Raw genomic sequence first — 17,815 nt, 5'->3', positions numbered from 1 at the left:
CACCGGGCCGGGAGTTTGGTCTAGTGGTAGAGTGCTTGCCTAGCATGCACGAAGACCCAGGTTCAATTCCTCGGTACCCCACATACATAGCAAAAAGCCGGAAGTGGTGCTGAGGCTCAAGTGGTAGAGTGCTAGCCTTGAGAAAGTCCAAGGACAGTGCCCAAGCCCAGGACTGGCAAAAAAAAAAAAAAAGTAAATGAACACCATTTGTGACATACAATACAAAAGTAATGTCCTGCGTCTTTACTCTGGCCTTTGCAGCTCTCCCATCTTAGGAAATAGATGGACTCAGTTGCTATTCAACAAATCCAAAAAAGGAATGCCCATGAATCTTAACACGTCCTAAGGAAATACACCAGTTTAGCTTCAATTATGACTTGCTCACTATCCTTCCAGAGCCTCAGATGACAAATCATTTTGCAGAGCTGTGAAATGCCCAACTTGGTGGTTTGGGTAAATCGAGATCCTTTCTGCAATCAGTACTGATTGTACTACTTCTACTTTATGTTTTGCAGACTTGTGAAGAAACAAGATATTTATGAGCAAGTTGAGAAAGGCCTAATTTATCCGGGAAGTCATATATAAATCAACTACTGGGACCTAAGAGGAATGAAGGTATAGTATGAGCATCACTTGGTAATATACAGAATATAAAAAATGCAAATATCCTTCCCTTGATTATGTCAAACTCTGTATATGCCCCAGAGAAAAATGAAAGACTACCCTATAAATATTTGGTACATCCTTTTCAACTGCCACAGCAAAGAAAGAGTGTAATAGGACAGCTTCAAAGGTCAAAGTTCATTTCCCACACAAAGTTCATGGAAATGGCAGGAAAGGAAATGTTGATCCAAATTCCATTGTAACATTCACTGAAATGCTGTGCTGAGGGAGGGAAAAAGAAAAAGAAAGCAAATTTCTGGAGGTGGTAGGTGTACACAGCTAAGTGTAGCATGCCAGCCTTGAGCAATAAGGCTGAAGGAGGGCCAGGAGTTTGGCCTAATGGTAGAGTGCTTGCCTAGCATGCACAAAGACCCGGGTTAGATTCCTCAGTACCCACATACATAGAAAAGCCGGAAGTGGTTGCTATGGCTCACGTGGCAGAGTGCTAGCCTTGAGGAAAAAGACCAAGGACAGTGCTCAGGCCCTGAGTTCAAGCCCCCAGGACTAACAACCCCTCCCCAAAAGAAGGCTAAGGGACACTAATGTCCTGAGTTCAAGCCCCAGTTCCAGAAAAAGAGAAAAAGAAAAGTGATCCCTTTAAAATAAATTTGTACCAAAATAATTTCTCCCAAAGTAAGACTTTTTTTTTTTAAAGTTTGTGATTTTTAAGTTCTCTTCAATGCAAACTAACCTTTAACTGTTTAAAGTCTAGCTACAAACACTGACATCTGCTCTCTGGGCCCCAATTGAACACCCACCAAAGAGTAGTTAGTGCTTGATCACCTTATTTACTAATTCTTTTGTTAGCAATCTGTACTGACAAACTTCACAATTTTTATTGATTCTAGAAATAAAAACTTTTCCATGCATCCATGTCTGAAATTGAAGGTAAGCTATACATAAGAAGTTGCATACATCTGCTGACTGAGTTGACACATTCAAAGGAATGTTGTACCCAGCTGATCAAAGTTGTCATGCAGTGTTATAACTTCATCCCAGACAATAGGTTATTATAGTTTAGTCTTTGTTCAGGTAAATTTGATGCATGCAATTGTCTAATGATAATTAGGTGACTACAAATACTAGAAAGTAGGTCACTTCATACAAATGAAGTCAGTAGCTCATTCACACAAGGGTATGCACTCAACTATGTATCAGGATTAGGTCTTAAGTAAACTGCTTATTTCATTGAGTAAAGTTCTAAATATATATAGATATATACAAGCACACATATTTTGTGTGTGTGTATGCCACTCAGTGCTGGGGCCTGGGCATTAACCCAGTGCTCTTGTGTTCAAGGCTAGCACCCTACCACTTGAGCCACAACTCCACTTCAGTTTTTTTGGTGGTTTATTGGCGATAAAAGTCTCATGGACTTTCTTGCCGAGGGTTGGTATTGAACTTCGACCCTTAGCTCTCAGCCTCCTGAGTAACTAAGATTAAAAGTATAAGTCACAGCACATAGCCACCAGCATCTACTTAACAAATGAAATTACTTCATCTACATGCAGAATGAGTAATAAAGCAGTTGGAGCTTTTTAAAATATAAACATATTACAAAAATTTACCTACAACTATATGTTTTCAGATGGCATCACTTTGCATTAATATATTTCAAATAGATTTAAATGACAAGGTGTAATTTGGTACCTTGTGAATGAATTTGAAACAAAATATATGTGAAGCTGACAAGCACCAGGAGGGGGGGAAATATCCTTAATAGCATTAGAAATGGAATTCTCAGGAACTTGATGCCTAATGGGACTGTAACACAGAAGTTATTCTATATAGTTTATAAGCCTACAATACTAAACAAAATACCACTCAAGTACTAGAAGAGGTAATCATTACAGTAAAACAGATAGTATAGAAATAATGTTAGATGACAAGTCTTAGGGGCAAAAATGTCATTTCAAACCAATTTATTTTCTTGCTTCAGGGGAAATAGCATTTTTAAAGCAGTGTTGCCAGCATACAATCACAAATCCTACAGGACATTGAAAAAAAATCACAGGGCAGAGAATGAATGAGATGGTAAACTGCTAGCATTCCAACAAAGCTGGATTCTTGATGGAGACAGTCCACTCATTATGTTAATTACAGAAATGGAATGAAAACATTTTACTTGAAACCAGCACTTTTCCATAGTTGTCTTGGTAAACTGCAACTAGCTTCACAAATTCTAATGGCACCATGACTCAAGCCTGGTGTATAATGTTCAACCATTAAGTAAGGGAAAGGCAGAAACAAATTTGAATTTACTGTACATCTATGATCACTATAATTTGCCATTTCTGAAAAAATATGTATTTCACAAAGGAATTATTTAGAATTTAAATTTCAAAGTTTACTATGATGGTATTCAGGGGAAAACAAAATCAACAATTGAATTGCACAGGAATTCAGTAAGTGTGCACTGGAAGAATAGAAATATAAATGGACAGGGCCTCAATGGAGACTTCTTCCCTTAAATCGGATAAGGAAACAATATCTAGGAGGAGCTAAGGTCTAAAAATCTAAAAGGATGAATTTTTGACATCTAATACCGGTAAATATCTTATTGAAGCAGCTGAACAATCACTCATATACTTACATAAGAAAATGTAAGCTCAAAAAATATATGTTTTTAAATGGAAATCTAAGGCACACAAAATCCTAAAACAATTGAATAGACAACCCCATTTTATATATTCAAGAAACAGTATTCTACTCATATACTCATATAAGATGAGGTCCATCAGTAGACATTACCTGTAATTTACAATCCCTTCATATTCCTTTACTTGAATTTTGTCAAAAAGCTTTAAATTATTATTTTGCACCATATATTATTTTAATAAGTTACAATGAAACTTTCTGTAGAGCTTATTGGAGCTATTTGCTTCCGCACCAAAAGAATGAGAGTTAGCAGTTGTGGGCTTCCTATGGTATTCCCAAAGGAGAAGCACCATTTTTCTATGCTCCAGAGTTTCTAATAGTTCGTGTTATAGCACCTCTGCATTTTAACAGAACCAAGTATTTTATGGAAGATTCTTTTTATTCTAAAGATTATTTGGGAAATCCTTTCTCTTTTTCAAGAAACCAATGGGAATTTCCATTTTTCCTGTTACCTAGAACATTGACAATTGATGTGAGTTACCATTTCCCCAAATTAAATAAGCTATTGTCATTGAGTACATGGGTTCTCATGGACAAAAAACAGGTTTCTAATAGCACTCCTGTTATTTGACTAGGGATCATGTATTTTCAAGTTTGTTTTTTTTTTTTTTTTCCAGAATGAGTTCTGAAGAAATGAGGCAAATTGGAATAGACAGATTTCTGCCTCCATTTTATCATTTAGTCAACTTGAAACAGTAGAAGCATTTGATTCTCCTAAATTCCATTTGTCCTAACTCCTTCCAGAAACATCTTTCATGGGACTTACTATAAATGCTGGGATGAAAATAATTTATTGGGAACACTATTCCTCAATAAATTAGAAGACATCACTTTTTTAGTATTCCAATACTCACCAATATTGGTGATAACTAACTCCAATTTTGAAACTATTTTATAGAAGTAGCTAATATGCAATGAGAAAGAACACATTCAAAGAACATAAACCATATATATGCTTTCAATATATGACAATCAAAACATGGAACTCTACACAGCAATAAATGATTTCTTTTGTATGCAAATATGCACAAACAATAGACAATAGGATTTTTCTACTATACTATTTCAAGTTACTTTTAAAAATAGAAAGTGCTTTTAAAATATATATTTATATATTTACAGTTTATGAACAGCCTCCAACCATTACTAACAATAACAAATAATCTTACACAGGAAAAAGGTTTAGGAAAGAATGTTTTTCATTGGTTCGTTTAAAGGAACATGCCAGTTTTCTAGCAATGATTGGAAGATGTCAGACCAAATGGCACCATGAAATAATAATTCAGCTTATTTTTAACTATATTGATGTGAGTAAGCACCAGAGGCTGTGTAGAGTTAACACTGTGTCTTAATTTTACATCACAGAACAAGAACCTGTTAAAATCCTCTAAAAATGACTTGTTTCATAGTAAACAGACTTAATTTAAAGCACCAAACTGAGTGACTTTATCAAGGTTCACACCTAGCCAAAACATTTCTGGATGTATTTAAAACTATAAAAAATTTTATTTTTACTTAAAATGTGCACCTTCTACTAATTTTCAAAATATAGTCACAGTTAAATACCCACCCCATTCTTAATTTTTTTTTACCTCAGACTTGAAATGGGGGAGATGAAGATATAGTAAACTACAACATAACTTTCTTTAAACAGCACCTTGAAAAAATACACTGCACTAGCAAAGGCATTATTTAAAAGGGGGAGGAGAACTATACCTTCAGACCCAACTGTTATAGGGCCCAGCCACATGTGTGAGAGCATAAGGGGACACGGTGACAACATTGTCATGGGTCAACGTTATTGTTTTATGAGAAGGAATTAGGCTCAATTCATTTCCTCCAACTTCAGGGGACTGTTCAATACAGTTAGCTGCCAGGTCACTGGGATGAGAAATCTTCATTCTCTTATTCTTAGGTTCTTTAGCCTCAAACTTAATCTTGTTGTGTTCATAACCATGTAAGGGCAAATTCAGATTTTTGTGCTGGTAAAATACAAGGGAGAGACGACAAGGTGAAAGTCGGTTAGGGTGCTTCAAAGCGGTGGTGGCATGAAGCTCTCGCCGTGCACACTCAATTAAAATGGATCCATGTGTGGGTGCTATTGCCACACCCCCAATATTGGGATCCAAGAAGATGGGCTCATTGTCTGACCAATACTCCTCGATGTCGGGCACGTTCTCTTCATCATCTGACAGGTCTTCAGACTCTGAATGCAGCTCATCTTCCACTACAGGACGGGAAGTGACTAATGGCAGCAGCTGGTTGGGTTGACTAGAAGTTAGCTGCTCAGCTGGACCTGTGGAAGGCTCAGAATAAGCAAGGGTATTGGCCATGGAAAGGAGTGGGGAACACTCCAGGTTATGAGATTCCAGCCCATTCCACAGCAGCCCTAGTGCCTTCTTTCACTGGGTGAGGAATGGATGGACTGGAGGAATATTCTTTAGGGTTGTCCAAGCCTTTGTGGGTAAATATTAGCTCCAGTTAACCAGCAAAAAGCTAGGAATGGAAATGGGAATCCAAGTGGCAGAGCACCAGCTGGGGAAAGGTGCCCTGAGGCCCTTAGGAACACAACATGTAAAACCTCTCTGGGTATATGGTCTAGCACATGTTAAGGCAAGCTTTCTATCATACAGTGACACCAACAACTCTTTGCCTTTCAAACACTCTTGCCTTGGGAAATAATCAGCAGTCAGTGCTCTGAACTTACCTAGCAAGATCCCACAGACAACCAACACACTGAAAGACACACTCATGTATTAGAGAACATGCTTAGCAAGCATGAGTTGAAACAAAATAAAAAGTGTTAAATTTGGTGGGAAATACAAGGAACAAAAAAGTGCAGAGAAAGTAAAGGGATGAACTTTGGAAAGTATAAGTACACTCGAATGAGCACCGCAAATGACAGTACGAAAACCTTCAATGGAACAGCACTATGTGCAGTGTAAGGAGACCAACTAAAATACAGGTTCATAAACAGAAGGAAGATGTTCAGCACCAAAAAAACCCACAAAAAATGTTTAAAAACTCAATGTCTGGCATACATATGAGGACATCAATTAGAAATGGAATAAAAGGAAAATGATATAGGAATGTTAAAAATGGCACGACTGCTATTTATAATCAGTATGGCAATATAAAATTATTAAAAACTGAGTGGCAAGTGAAAATTAGAATTGCCAGAGTAGGAGTAATCATTCCCTACCTCACTTCTCTGTCCTGAATATTGTTAGGGGGTGGTGGAGGCACTGAGTTGTTGGGCTTGAACTCAGGCCCTCTTTGTGCTTAAGGCTAGTGGGCTACCAGTTGAGCTACAGTGCCATTTCTGGTTTTTGAGTGGTTGAGTGGAAATAAAGAGTCTCACAGGGTCTTTTCTGTCTGGGCTGCCTTCAAACCACAATACAATCCTCAGATCTCAGCTTTCTGAGTAGCTAAGATAATAGGTAATAGGTGTGAGTCACCAGTGCCCAGCTTTCCATTTTACAAATGCTTGAATTACTGCTTCTTCCAAAATCTCTTATATGTCTAAAACTCAGAAGAACTTGTGGTGCCTCACGCCTGTAATCCTACCTACTTAAGAGCTGAGATTTGAGGATCAAGGTTCAAAGCCAGCCCAGGCACAAAAGGACCTGAAACTCTTATTTCCAATTAACCTCTAGAAAATGGGAAGTGGGGCTTGGCTAAAGTGTAGGGTGGTAGTCTTGAGCTGAAGAGCTCAGGGACAGAGCCCAGGCCAAGTTTAAGCCCCATAACCCAATCCCACCAAAAAGTGAGAACTAAGGCCTGCCTGGCATATTTATTTCTTTATTTTTTTTAATATTAGGAATTCCTTTTTTTTACTTGAGTATTGTGAATTCTTAAGTCTCAACCACACACTCTATCCTTGGGCTATGTTCTCAGTCCTAACCTGTAACTCTAAATTTGGAAAGTAGTATAAATCCATGATGTATTCTTCTTTTTTTTGTTCTTTAGACTCCTTAGAGAAATGGATGATTTTAGATATAGGGCATGATTATATAAGATAAGCCTAGAACATTCTGTTGTTAAAAGAATTAGGACATGGGCCGGGAGTTTGGTCTAGTGGTAAAGTGCTTGCCTAGCATGTACGAAGACCGGGTTCGATTCCTCGGTACCACATATGTAGCAAAAAGCCAGAGTGGTGCTGTGGTTCAAGTGGCAGAGCCCAAGCCTTGAGAAAATCCAGGGATGGTGCTCAGGCCCTGAGCCCAAGCCCAGGACTGGCAAAAAAAAGAATTAGGACCATAACAAAAAGAAAAAATCATGGGTATGAGGAGTTTCTACAATTTAGATGGGGGTTAAAAAAAAAATGTGCACTGACAAATAATCTATGTGAAACCATTTCTGAAGCTAAAATCATATTAAAATTTGGAAAGTAAGAGACCAAGAAAGTAATTAGTGTTCTGAAAACTGAAAAATAAATACAAATGAAGCATAAGATTCAGCATATACTGCCAAGTAAATGATATAAACAATTGTTCATCATTCCACTTATGGACACAAGATATAAAATTAAGAACATAGAGATCAAGATGTTTCTTGAATTATTAAAGCTTATTTTTCACCCAGGAGTCAATATCTACTGTCACAAAAAAATAAGCAAAAAACAAAACCAGACATTAGGTGATACTAGATATGAAATATGCAAATTAGGTATTACTCCTTTTCTGGTGCTAAAAATATGACATTAACTCTACTCTAGGCACAATAGAAGGGAACCAATAACAGGCAAAAATCCAGGACAATGATTTCTTCAAGTGTAGAAGTAGGAAAGACTAGGGATAAGAGTTTTAAATAAGAGGCAGAACTAAATATATCTGAGCTTTTAAGATACTTCAAAAATAAATACCAAAAAAATAAATAAATACCAATCAGAAAAATATGGCAATTGTTCTGTGGTGCTAGGAATCAAACCTAAGGAAAGCACTTTACCACTGAGTTCTCTACCACTTAGCCCTATAGTTTCTGAATATTTAAATTACAACTCCCATTTGGAATTTTGATATTTGTCTTCTTTTAAGTATTAAGATTACAAAAACTTATTTTAGCCAGTGCTGTGTGCACGTCTGTAATTATATGACCAGAAAGGCAACTGCAAGCTGGGAGCAGTAGCTCACACCTGTAATCCTAGCTACTCAGGAGGCTGAGATCTGAGTAAAGCTAGCTCCAGCACTTAAGACCCAGAGACTCTAATCTCCTGTTAACCTCTAGAAAACCAGAAGTGGTGCTGTGGCTCCAGGGTAAGACAGTAGCCTTGAGCTGAAGTGTTCAGGGACAGGGCCCAGACCCAGAGTCCAAGCCCCACCACCACCAACAAAAAGGATGGATGGAAGGAAGGAAGGAAGGAAGGAAGGAAGGAAGGAAGGAAGGAAGGAAGGAAGGAAGGAAGGAGGGAGAGAGGGAGGGAGGGGGAAGGACGGAGAGAGGGAGGGAAGAAGGGAGGGAGGCAATGGATGAGGAGGTCAGTCTAGGATACATACAATCACTAAGACTTCAAGAAATTTCCAAAACTAATCCTTTTAAAACCACCCAAAGAAAGCCATTCTTCTGGGCTGGGAGCGTGGCCTAGTGGTAGAGTGCTTGCCTAGCATGCATGAAGACCTGGGTTCAGTTCCTCGGTTACCACGTACATAGGAAAAGGTCAGAAGTGGTGCTGAGGCTCAAGTGGTAGAGCTCTAGCCTTGAGAAAGCCCAAGGATAGTGCTCAGGCCCTGAGCTCAAGCCCCAGGACTGGCAAAAAAAGAAAGAAAGAAAGAAAGAAAGCCATTCTTCTACTCCTTCATTAATTCACTTCATCTACTCTCTACTAGGGATCAAGAAAAATCACAGTGAGCTTTCATGATGATAAATTGGTGCTTCTGGCTATTTCAGTAATGAGAATTGAACTCAGAGCCTCGAGGCTAGATGGTAGTCCATCAAGCTTTAGTCACTTTTCATATATTCTTCTGGGCTGCTCCTCATCTCTGAATTTCTTTGAATATACTATCTCTGTGCTATTATATCTCCCAACAATTTCTGTTGTGGCTTTCACTCAGGGCTGTGAGCTTTTGTTGCTGGCCAACTTGTGCCTCACCATTAGTTAGTTTCTCCATTTGTCTGTCTGGGTTGGCTTAGAACCAGATCTGCAGAACTTAGCCTGCTGACAAGCTAGAATTACAGGTATGAGCAACTGACCCTTGAACTCATGTCTCCTCTTACTCCAACCTTTCCAAACCTGCATTTCTTTTCCAATGTTAAGGCACTTTAAACACATGCTTCCGCTGTCCCCAACCTCCCACCATGGGGCTTGAACTCAGGGCCTGTGCTCTATTCCTTGGGCTTCTTTTCCTCAAAGCTAGCACGCTACCACTTTGAGCCACAGAGCCATGGACTTTCCACAGTCTCCTGGACTTTCCTGTCCTGGCTGACATTGAACCACAATCCTCTGCTCTCAGCCACCTGAGTAGCTAGGATTACAGGCATGAGTCACCAGCACCTGGCTAGACACATCTTTTTGTCTTCTATAATGTCAAACTCTCTATGTTGAAAATATAACAGACATCTCTTATTTCCTCACTAGCTGATTGCTGAGGTCCATGTAATAGGCTTTTAGAATAAAAATTTTAATGACCACCTAAATTCCTTTTACTCTAGTTTCAACCACATTTATGTGCAAGATGGTTTTTGCTATTCCATAAAATTGCAGTGATATTTGTCTGGGTTTCAGCTAAGCTGAAGAATTTTACAAAAGCCTGTGGAACCCAAGATGCCTTCATCTCATAGACCACATTTCCTACCATTCTTATCTCAGTTCTCAGTAGAGCTAAGCTGATCTCTTTTCCTGCTTAAAATATTCTATGAAATTTCCATTTACATGCTGTTTCTTCAGCCAAGAATAGTACTTCCCCAAATACCCATGTTGCAAGATCTCATTTTTTTTTTTTTTTTTTTTCCAGTCCTGGGCTTGAGCTCAGGGCCTGAGCATTGTGCTTGGACTTTCTCAAGGCTAGAGCTCTACCACTTGAGCCTCAGCACCACTTCTGGCTTATTTTCTATGTATGTGGTACCAAGGAATCGAACCCGGGCATGCACTTTAACCACTAGGCCAAACTCCCAGCCCCGATTTTATACTTTATACATATGCCAAATTGGCAGTCATCTTTCACCCTATTATCTCCTGTGTTTTCAAAGAGGTCAAGGCTACCCTCCATTCCTTCCAAGGAAACTAACAGGGGAGGTAGAATTGGGAGCTCAGACTAAAGTAGTGATTCTTTAAACAAGCTGAGAGGTCAGGAGTTTATGCTTAGCATGCAGGTTCAATTCCTCAGTACATACATAGAAAAAGCCAGAAGTGGCTGAGCATGGTGGCTCATGCCTGTAATCCTACCTACTCAGGAGGCTGAGATCTGAGGATCAAGGTTCAAAGCCAGCCCGGGCACAAAAGGACCTGAGACTCTCATCTCCAGTTAACCTCTAGAAAACGGGAAGTGGGGCTTGGCTCAAGGGTAGGGTGGTAGCCTTGAGCTGAAGAGCTTAGGGACATCACCCAGGCAGAGTTCCAGCCCCGTTATCCACAAGAAGGAAGAAAGAAGAAAAAGCCAGAAGTGGTGCTATGGCTCAAGTGGTAGGGTTCTAGCCTTGACAATGCTCAGGCCCTGAACTCAAACCCAGGACTGGCAATAAATAAATAAATACAAGCTGAGAAGTTAATTTCAACCACTTGGATGATAGAAATTGGGTGGCTGCCCTCAAAATAAAACAGGGCAGGGTGAAAACACTATCCTGAAAACCCACATCACAAAAGGAGTGAATGTGGATTGTCAGAGGCCCATAGTTCAAACCCCAGTACTGCCACAAAAAGAAAAAAACACCAACCAAAATAACACCTCCCCCCAAATACAACCCCCCCCCCCAAAACAAAACTGCCATTAATCAGCCTTAAGGGAAGGAAGGAGAAAGGTCAGATCCCAAGCCCTTTTTAATGACAGAGGGACTAACTCTTACTGTGGATTCCTCTTGTTTGTTTCTTCTGGTGTTTCTCTTCCACCTCGTCGAGGATCTCTGTGGAGGCCCTTGACTTCTTTTTTCCACATCGAGGCACAGGATTAACGAAGCGGGTTCTTTTTGTGAGGGAGGGCTTTAGGACCTGGATGGCCCCAGACTTGATTTTGGCTTCCATCCCCTCCTGGGAACCAAATTCATCAGTGTCCGCCAGTTTGTACAGGGGAAGGACATGGAACTGCTCATCCTCAGGAATGCCCTCTGGTGCGCGGTTTTTCTCTCCAAGTAATGTACAGACCTGAGAACACAGGATAGGAAACACAGCACATAGATTCATGAACTAGCTGCTGCGTTTTACTTTCAACTGATCACTATTAGTATATTAATTTTGGATCAATATATTCTAAATGTGCAGAAGTACTTTTTGAATTCGATTTGCCTCACAGCTACAAATAAGTGATCATTATAAAACGGCTATGCATATAGATTCCTAGGCTTGAGCTCAGGGCCTGAGCACTGTCCTTGGACTTTCTCAAGTCTAGAGCTCTACCACTTGAGCCTCAAAATCACTTCCAGCTTTTTTCTATGTACATGTTACTGAGAAATCGAACCCAGGTCTTTGTGCATGCTAGGCAAGCACTCTACCATTAGGCCTAACTCCCAGTCCCCCAATATACATTTTTTGAGCAAAGTTGTGCTCTAGCACTTGAGTCACTCCACTTCTCCAGTTATTTTTTATTATAAAATCTCTACATTCCAGGAAGTGATAGGTGCTGTGGCTCAAGGGGTAGGGCAGTAACTAGAGATGAAGAGCTTAGGGTCAATGCTCAGGTCTCCTGATAAAACAAAACAAAAAAAAACCTCTACATTCCATCATGCTTAAGCATAAGATGATATTTCAGTTACCACAGCACATTACTTTTGAATGTTTAAGTGTATAATGAATGATTCTAATTTGCTGATGTGTCCTATACATTTTTCAACTAATTTAAAAACGAAAACAAAACAGCTTTTTCACTCTAGGCTGTCACTATTACTTGAGCCACAACTTCACTTCCCAGACTGGTTTAAATACAAGATCCTCAGATATCCCAAGGAGCTAGAGTTACAGGCCTGAGTCAACAGCAACAAACATGATTCTGTTTAACAAAGGGCATATCTAAAAACATTTTCAAAGGAGCCAGGAGCTTGGCCTAGTGCTTGCCTAGCATGCACGAAGACCAAGGTCCGATCGGTACCACATACATAGAAAAGCTATATGTGGTACTGGGGCTTAAGTGGTAGAGCACTAGCATTGGTTGAAATAAACTTATTTCTCAGACAAACTGTGTCTTCTGTCCAATATTTTTATAGCAGTATTCTGTTTTGTTTTTTTTTAAAAACAGATCCAGAGCCAGGAGTTTGGCCCAGTGGTAGAGTGCTTACATAGCATGCACTAAGACCTGGGTTTGATTCCTTACAACCATATACATACAAAAAGCCAGAAGTGGTGCTGTGGCTCAAGTAGTAGAGCTCTAACCTTGAGAAAGCCCAAGGACAGTGCTCAGGCCCTGAGTTCAAGCCCCAGGACTGGCATACCCAGACACAGAAATGCAACAATCATACTTACCAGCTCCAGGATAAATGACTTAAGTACTTACCACAGTGCTTCCATTAAGCATGTTGTGAATGTCCCTGTGAGAATGGGCACAGAAGTCCAGGCAGCAAGTGACCCCAGAGAAAGGACGACCTTTCTTGGTACCAAGACGACACTCTCCAGCAACATCTTCATATTCAACCTTTAATTTAAAAAGAAAAAGAAAAGGGCTTGGTGTTAGTGACTCACACCCTTAATCCTAGCTTCTCTGGAGGCTGAGAGCTGAAGATCGCCTTTCAAAGCCAGCCTGGACAGGAAAGCTTGTGAAACTCATTTTCTGTGCCAATCCTGGGGCTTGAACTCAGGGTCTAGGCGCTATCCTTGGGCTATCACAAAGCTAGCCCTCTACCATTTGAGCCACAACACCACTTCTGGCCTTTTCAGTGTATGTGGTACCAAGGAATCAAACCCAGGGATTTGTGTATGATGGGCAGGCACTCTACCACCAGGTTACATCCCTAGCCCCAAATCTGTGAAACTCTTATCTCTAACTAAGCACCAGAAAACAGGAATTAGTGCTGTGGCTCAAAGTGGTAGAAGCAGCAGCCTTGAGCAAAAGAGCTCAGGGTCAGCACCCAGGTCTTTAATTCAAGTCCACTACCAACAACAAAAAAGGCATTTTAAGAAAGAATCACTTAGAGCACTAGCCTTGAGCAAGGACAGAGTTCAGGCCCTGAGTTCAAGTCCAAGGACTGGCAAAATTAAAAAAAAAAAATTCACTTTTTCTGTGTGCTAATACTGGTGCTTGAATTTTAGGGCCTGGCCATTAATTCCTTACTTACTTGCTTTTTGCTTAAGGACAGTGACATACCAATTGAGCCACAGCTCCCCTTCTGAATTTTAATTTTTGCCAGTCCTGGGGCTTGAACTCAGGGCCTATGGCTGTCTTTGGGCTTTCTCAAGACTAGTGCTCTCCCACTTAAATCACAGCATCATTTCCAGCTTTTTGTATGTATATGGTACCAAGGAATCGAAGCTGGGTCTTTTGGCATACTAGGCAAGCACTCGGTCAAACTCCTGACATTTTATTTAATTAAAGAATTTATTAACATTTTTATACCATATTTCAAATGACGTGTTTAACGAACAAGTATTCAAGAAGGGAATCTTTAAATGCAATCACTGGCACTTAGATTTTAGAACATAATCAAAATTAGACTGAGGGTTTGTATGTCATAGATACATATTAACCTATGTAATATAAAACATGTCTGTAGAGTCATACATTTTTATGTCTATGTAGTGGTGTTCATATTTTCAGTCCATAGCATTACCTTGTCCATAGCATTGGGTACACAAATATTGAGTTCTCACTCTGGTACTGTTTAGATCTAATAGCCACATATTAAGGATACCATGCACCTTTTGTTTCTTTGGTCTTGGCTTATCTCACTCAACATGATTTGCTCTAGATTCATCCACTTCCCTGCTAATGTCATTATTTTATTTCATCTGTTGGCTAAGTAGAATTACATTGTATATATACACATCACATTTTTTGTATTCATCTGCAGTAGGGCATCTGGACTGTTTCCATTGCTTGGCTATTGTAAAAAAAGCGCAGAGATGAAGATAGATAAGCAGGTGTCCTTATATCCTGGGTTATGATGTTCAGGGTAGATGCCCAGGAGTGGTATGGCGGGATCGTAGGGAAGGTCTATTTTCAGTTAAGAAACCTCCACACTGCTTTCTAGAGTGGCTTAACTTTTTTACATTCCCACCAGCAGTGCAGTAGGGTTCCTTTTTCTCCACAACCCCGCCAGCAACTGTCATTGTCTGAGTTCAATATCTTGGCCATTCTAACTGGGGTAAGGTTATATCTTAGGGTTATTCTTATTTGTATTTCCTTTTTATGACTATGGATGATGAGCATTTTCTCATATGCTTTTCTGCCATTTTAACCTCTTCTTTTGATAAGTCTGTCTTTAGTTCCCTTCCCCATTTAGTGATTGTTTTGTTGGGTTTGGGTAGGGGAAATAGTTTGAGATCCTTGTAGATACTGGATATTAAGCATTTGTCTGATGTATTATTGGTTGGCTGTCCTTCTACTTTAGTAGCTATGCTTTTATCTGTGCTGAAACCTTTTAATTTTAGGTAGTCCCATGTATCAAGTCTCTCTCCAATCTGTTGTGACCCTGGGATTTTATTCAGAAAGTTTTTGCCTGTGCCTATGAGTTCCAGTGTCTCCCCGACTCTATCGTGTAGTAGTTTGCTTGAACTCAGGTCCTGAGCACTGTTCTTTGGCTTTTTCTTCAACTCTAGCTCTCTGCCACTTGTGCCACAGCACCACTTCAGGCTTTTCTATGTATGTGGAATGGAGGAATCAAACCCAGGTCTTCAAGCATGCTAGGCAAGCACTCTACCAGTAGGCCAAACTCCCAGCCCTTAAGGATCTTTTGAAAGTCCATGAGACTCTTACCTCCAATTAGTTATCAAAAATCTAAATGTGGAGATGCAGTAGTAGAGCACTAGTTTTGAGCAAATCGGGTCAGGGACAGCTCCCAGGCCCTGGGTTTAAGCCCTAGGACCAGCATACCACACCTCCCCAAAAGTTCTAATATGTTTTGAAGCTACATATGAAAGCTGTATGAAGAACCTCGACGAAAGCTATTGCATAATAGGGGGTTGCTGGAGATGGGGATAAAACAGGTTTTGTTGGGGAACAGTAGGAAGAAGGATGAGCTTACAAGTATGAATACATAGGAAGTAGTATATTTTCATGTATGAAAATAGATCAAAGTAATAGTGAAACCCTTAAGGAGGGGAGAGGAGAGAATAAGGGAGTCCTGAGAGAAATATATATTGTATGTGAATCTAGATATGTCACAATAAGAATCTTATAATAATAAAATTAACCTAAAGTCTCAACGATTCCATCTGCAACTCATTGGCAAAAAAGCCCAAGAGCTAATTCATATGAACATCCACCACACCCCAAAAAAATTTGCTTCAGATCACTGTTTCAAAACATACCTGATTTTGGTAAGCCTCTGGAGCAAGTTTTTCATAAACTGGAGCTAATAATGTAGCCAAAGCCTGCAAATTTTCTTCAAGTATTTTCTCCTATAAGGAAAAAGAGTTCATCTGGTTATTTTATAATAGCAAGAGTACTTAAGGTATGAACTAATAGTGTGTGTATGGCTAATGCGTAATAAATAATTTTTTCTTTTTTTTTTGGTGGGTCATGGGGCTTGAACTCTGGGCCTGGGTGTTATCCCTGAGCTCTTCAGCTCAAGACTACCACCCTACCCCCTGAGCCACAGCCCTATTTCCCATTTTCTAGTGATTGATGGGAGATAAGAGTCTCATTTTCTTTAGTTCTGGGCTGGTTTTGAACCACAATCCTGAGATCTCAGCCTCCTGAGTAGCTAAGATTACAGGCAAGAGCCACCTCCCCTGTCCATAATAAATATTTTTTCAGCACACAGTTGTTAACATAGGCAATATTTTGCTTCTTTCTCTCAATCTAAACTATAAGAAATCGCTAATCCAATTAAAATTGTTCTAAACTAGCAATCAACAGTGTTGAGAAATGTTGCTCATGTGGCTAAGAATGTGAAGCAGGCTTTTTGTAGAAAATGAAGAATCCTGTCTGGAAGACATGTTGAAGAACTCAAGGTGATACAATATGAAAAGGGAGAGCCATATACACCCCATACAACAGATACTGGCTGAATTTCAAGCATAGTGATGAAAGGGGTTTGAAAGGGAACCTAACTGCACAAACAGATGTCCACTGCCATCCACCCTACACCACGATGACGACTGAGGAAGATTTGGTGGGAGTAAGGACCAGTAATATGAGACCAAGATTCAGGATGTTACTTTGTGCCAATCTGTAACCCCAGCACTAGGGAGGGGAAGGCGGGAGAAACTGAGTCGTACCCTGGCTAAGGTTAGTGAGAGTGTTAGTGACACACAGGTAGGTAATCCTAGCTATGCAAGAAGCTGAGATCTGAGGTAGCTGAGGATGGAGGTTCAGAGCCAGCCAGGGTAGGGAAGTATGGCTCAAATGGTACAGTGCCAGCTTGAGTGAAAAAGTCAACTGAAAGAGAACTATAAAGTCTGAGTTCAGGCCCTACTAGCAGCAAATGAAAAAGAGAGGAAAAGGGCTGGGAGTTAGGCCTAGTGGTGGAGTGCAAGAGAGAGAGAAACTGATATAGGACTGATGTCATGGCTCAAGCAGTAAAAGGCCCACATAAGAGTTATTGAATCCAGTTTCTAATATTAGCAAAAAAACAAAGCATGACAAAATAAAAACAAAACCAGAGACATTCCCCCCAAATCCCCCAAAAGAGCGTATATAAAGTGCAGTCCTAGATTAGATTTCTGTGTACGTGCTGATCCCAGGGCTTGAACTCAGGATCTTGCTGCTGTCCTTGAGCTTTTTTTCCTCAAGGTTGGTGTTCTACCATTTGAGCCACAGCTCTAATTCAGGTGTTTTAGGTAGTTAATTGGAGATAAATGTCTCAAGGGCTTTTCCTGCACAGGCTGACTTCAAACTCTGATCCTCATCCTCAAATCTCAGCCTCTTGAGTAGCTATGAGCCCTGGCTAGATTCATTGCAAGAACACATTTTTCTAAGTCTTCCCCCTCCAATCTTCCCGCCTCAGCCTGAAATGTAGGCGCATTTCACCATGCCTGGATAATGAAATTGGCTTTTTCCCCTTTTGTATTAGCAGTTATTGGGGTTGGATCTCAGGCATACACTTTTTCACTTTTTGTGAAGCGGAGGATGCTAGTTAATTATGAGGTAGGATCTTGTACAGGATGCATGTGGGCTGGGATTCACTTTCCGTGCTTCTTGTTGAAGTGACAGAGCTTCAGCAGTGACAGAGGTACAAGTCCCAGAATGGATACAAA

General features: G+C 40.1%; 1 protein-coding gene across 1 annotated transcript in view; it reads right to left on the bottom strand.

Moving 5' to 3' along the window:
- Positions 1-4,463: 4,463 nt before the first annotated feature.
- The window catches only part of Tet1 (tet methylcytosine dioxygenase 1), an 80,320-nt gene continuing 66,968 nt past the window's right edge, over positions 4,464-17,815 (bottom strand). The window contains exons 9-12 of the mRNA XM_090346959.1: positions 15,926-16,015; positions 12,957-13,094; positions 11,320-11,614; positions 4,464-5,617 (exon numbers count right to left, since the gene is read on the bottom strand). Of these exons, the coding sequence (XP_090203085.1) occupies positions 5,040-5,617; positions 11,320-11,614; positions 12,957-13,094; positions 15,926-16,015 (1,101 nt within the window). The 3' untranslated portion in view covers positions 4,464-5,039. The remainder of the gene's footprint in view (positions 5,618-11,319; positions 11,615-12,956; positions 13,095-15,925; positions 16,016-17,815) is intronic.

The sequence above is a fragment of the Megascapheus bottae genome, chromosome 15 (assembly GCF_031878675.1).
Source record: "Megascapheus bottae isolate mThoBot1 chromosome 15, mThoBot2.hap1, whole genome shotgun sequence".
Lineage (NCBI taxonomy): Eukaryota > Metazoa > Chordata > Mammalia > Rodentia > Geomyidae > Megascapheus > Megascapheus bottae.
This window is presented reverse-complemented; position numbering and strand designations above follow the sequence as displayed.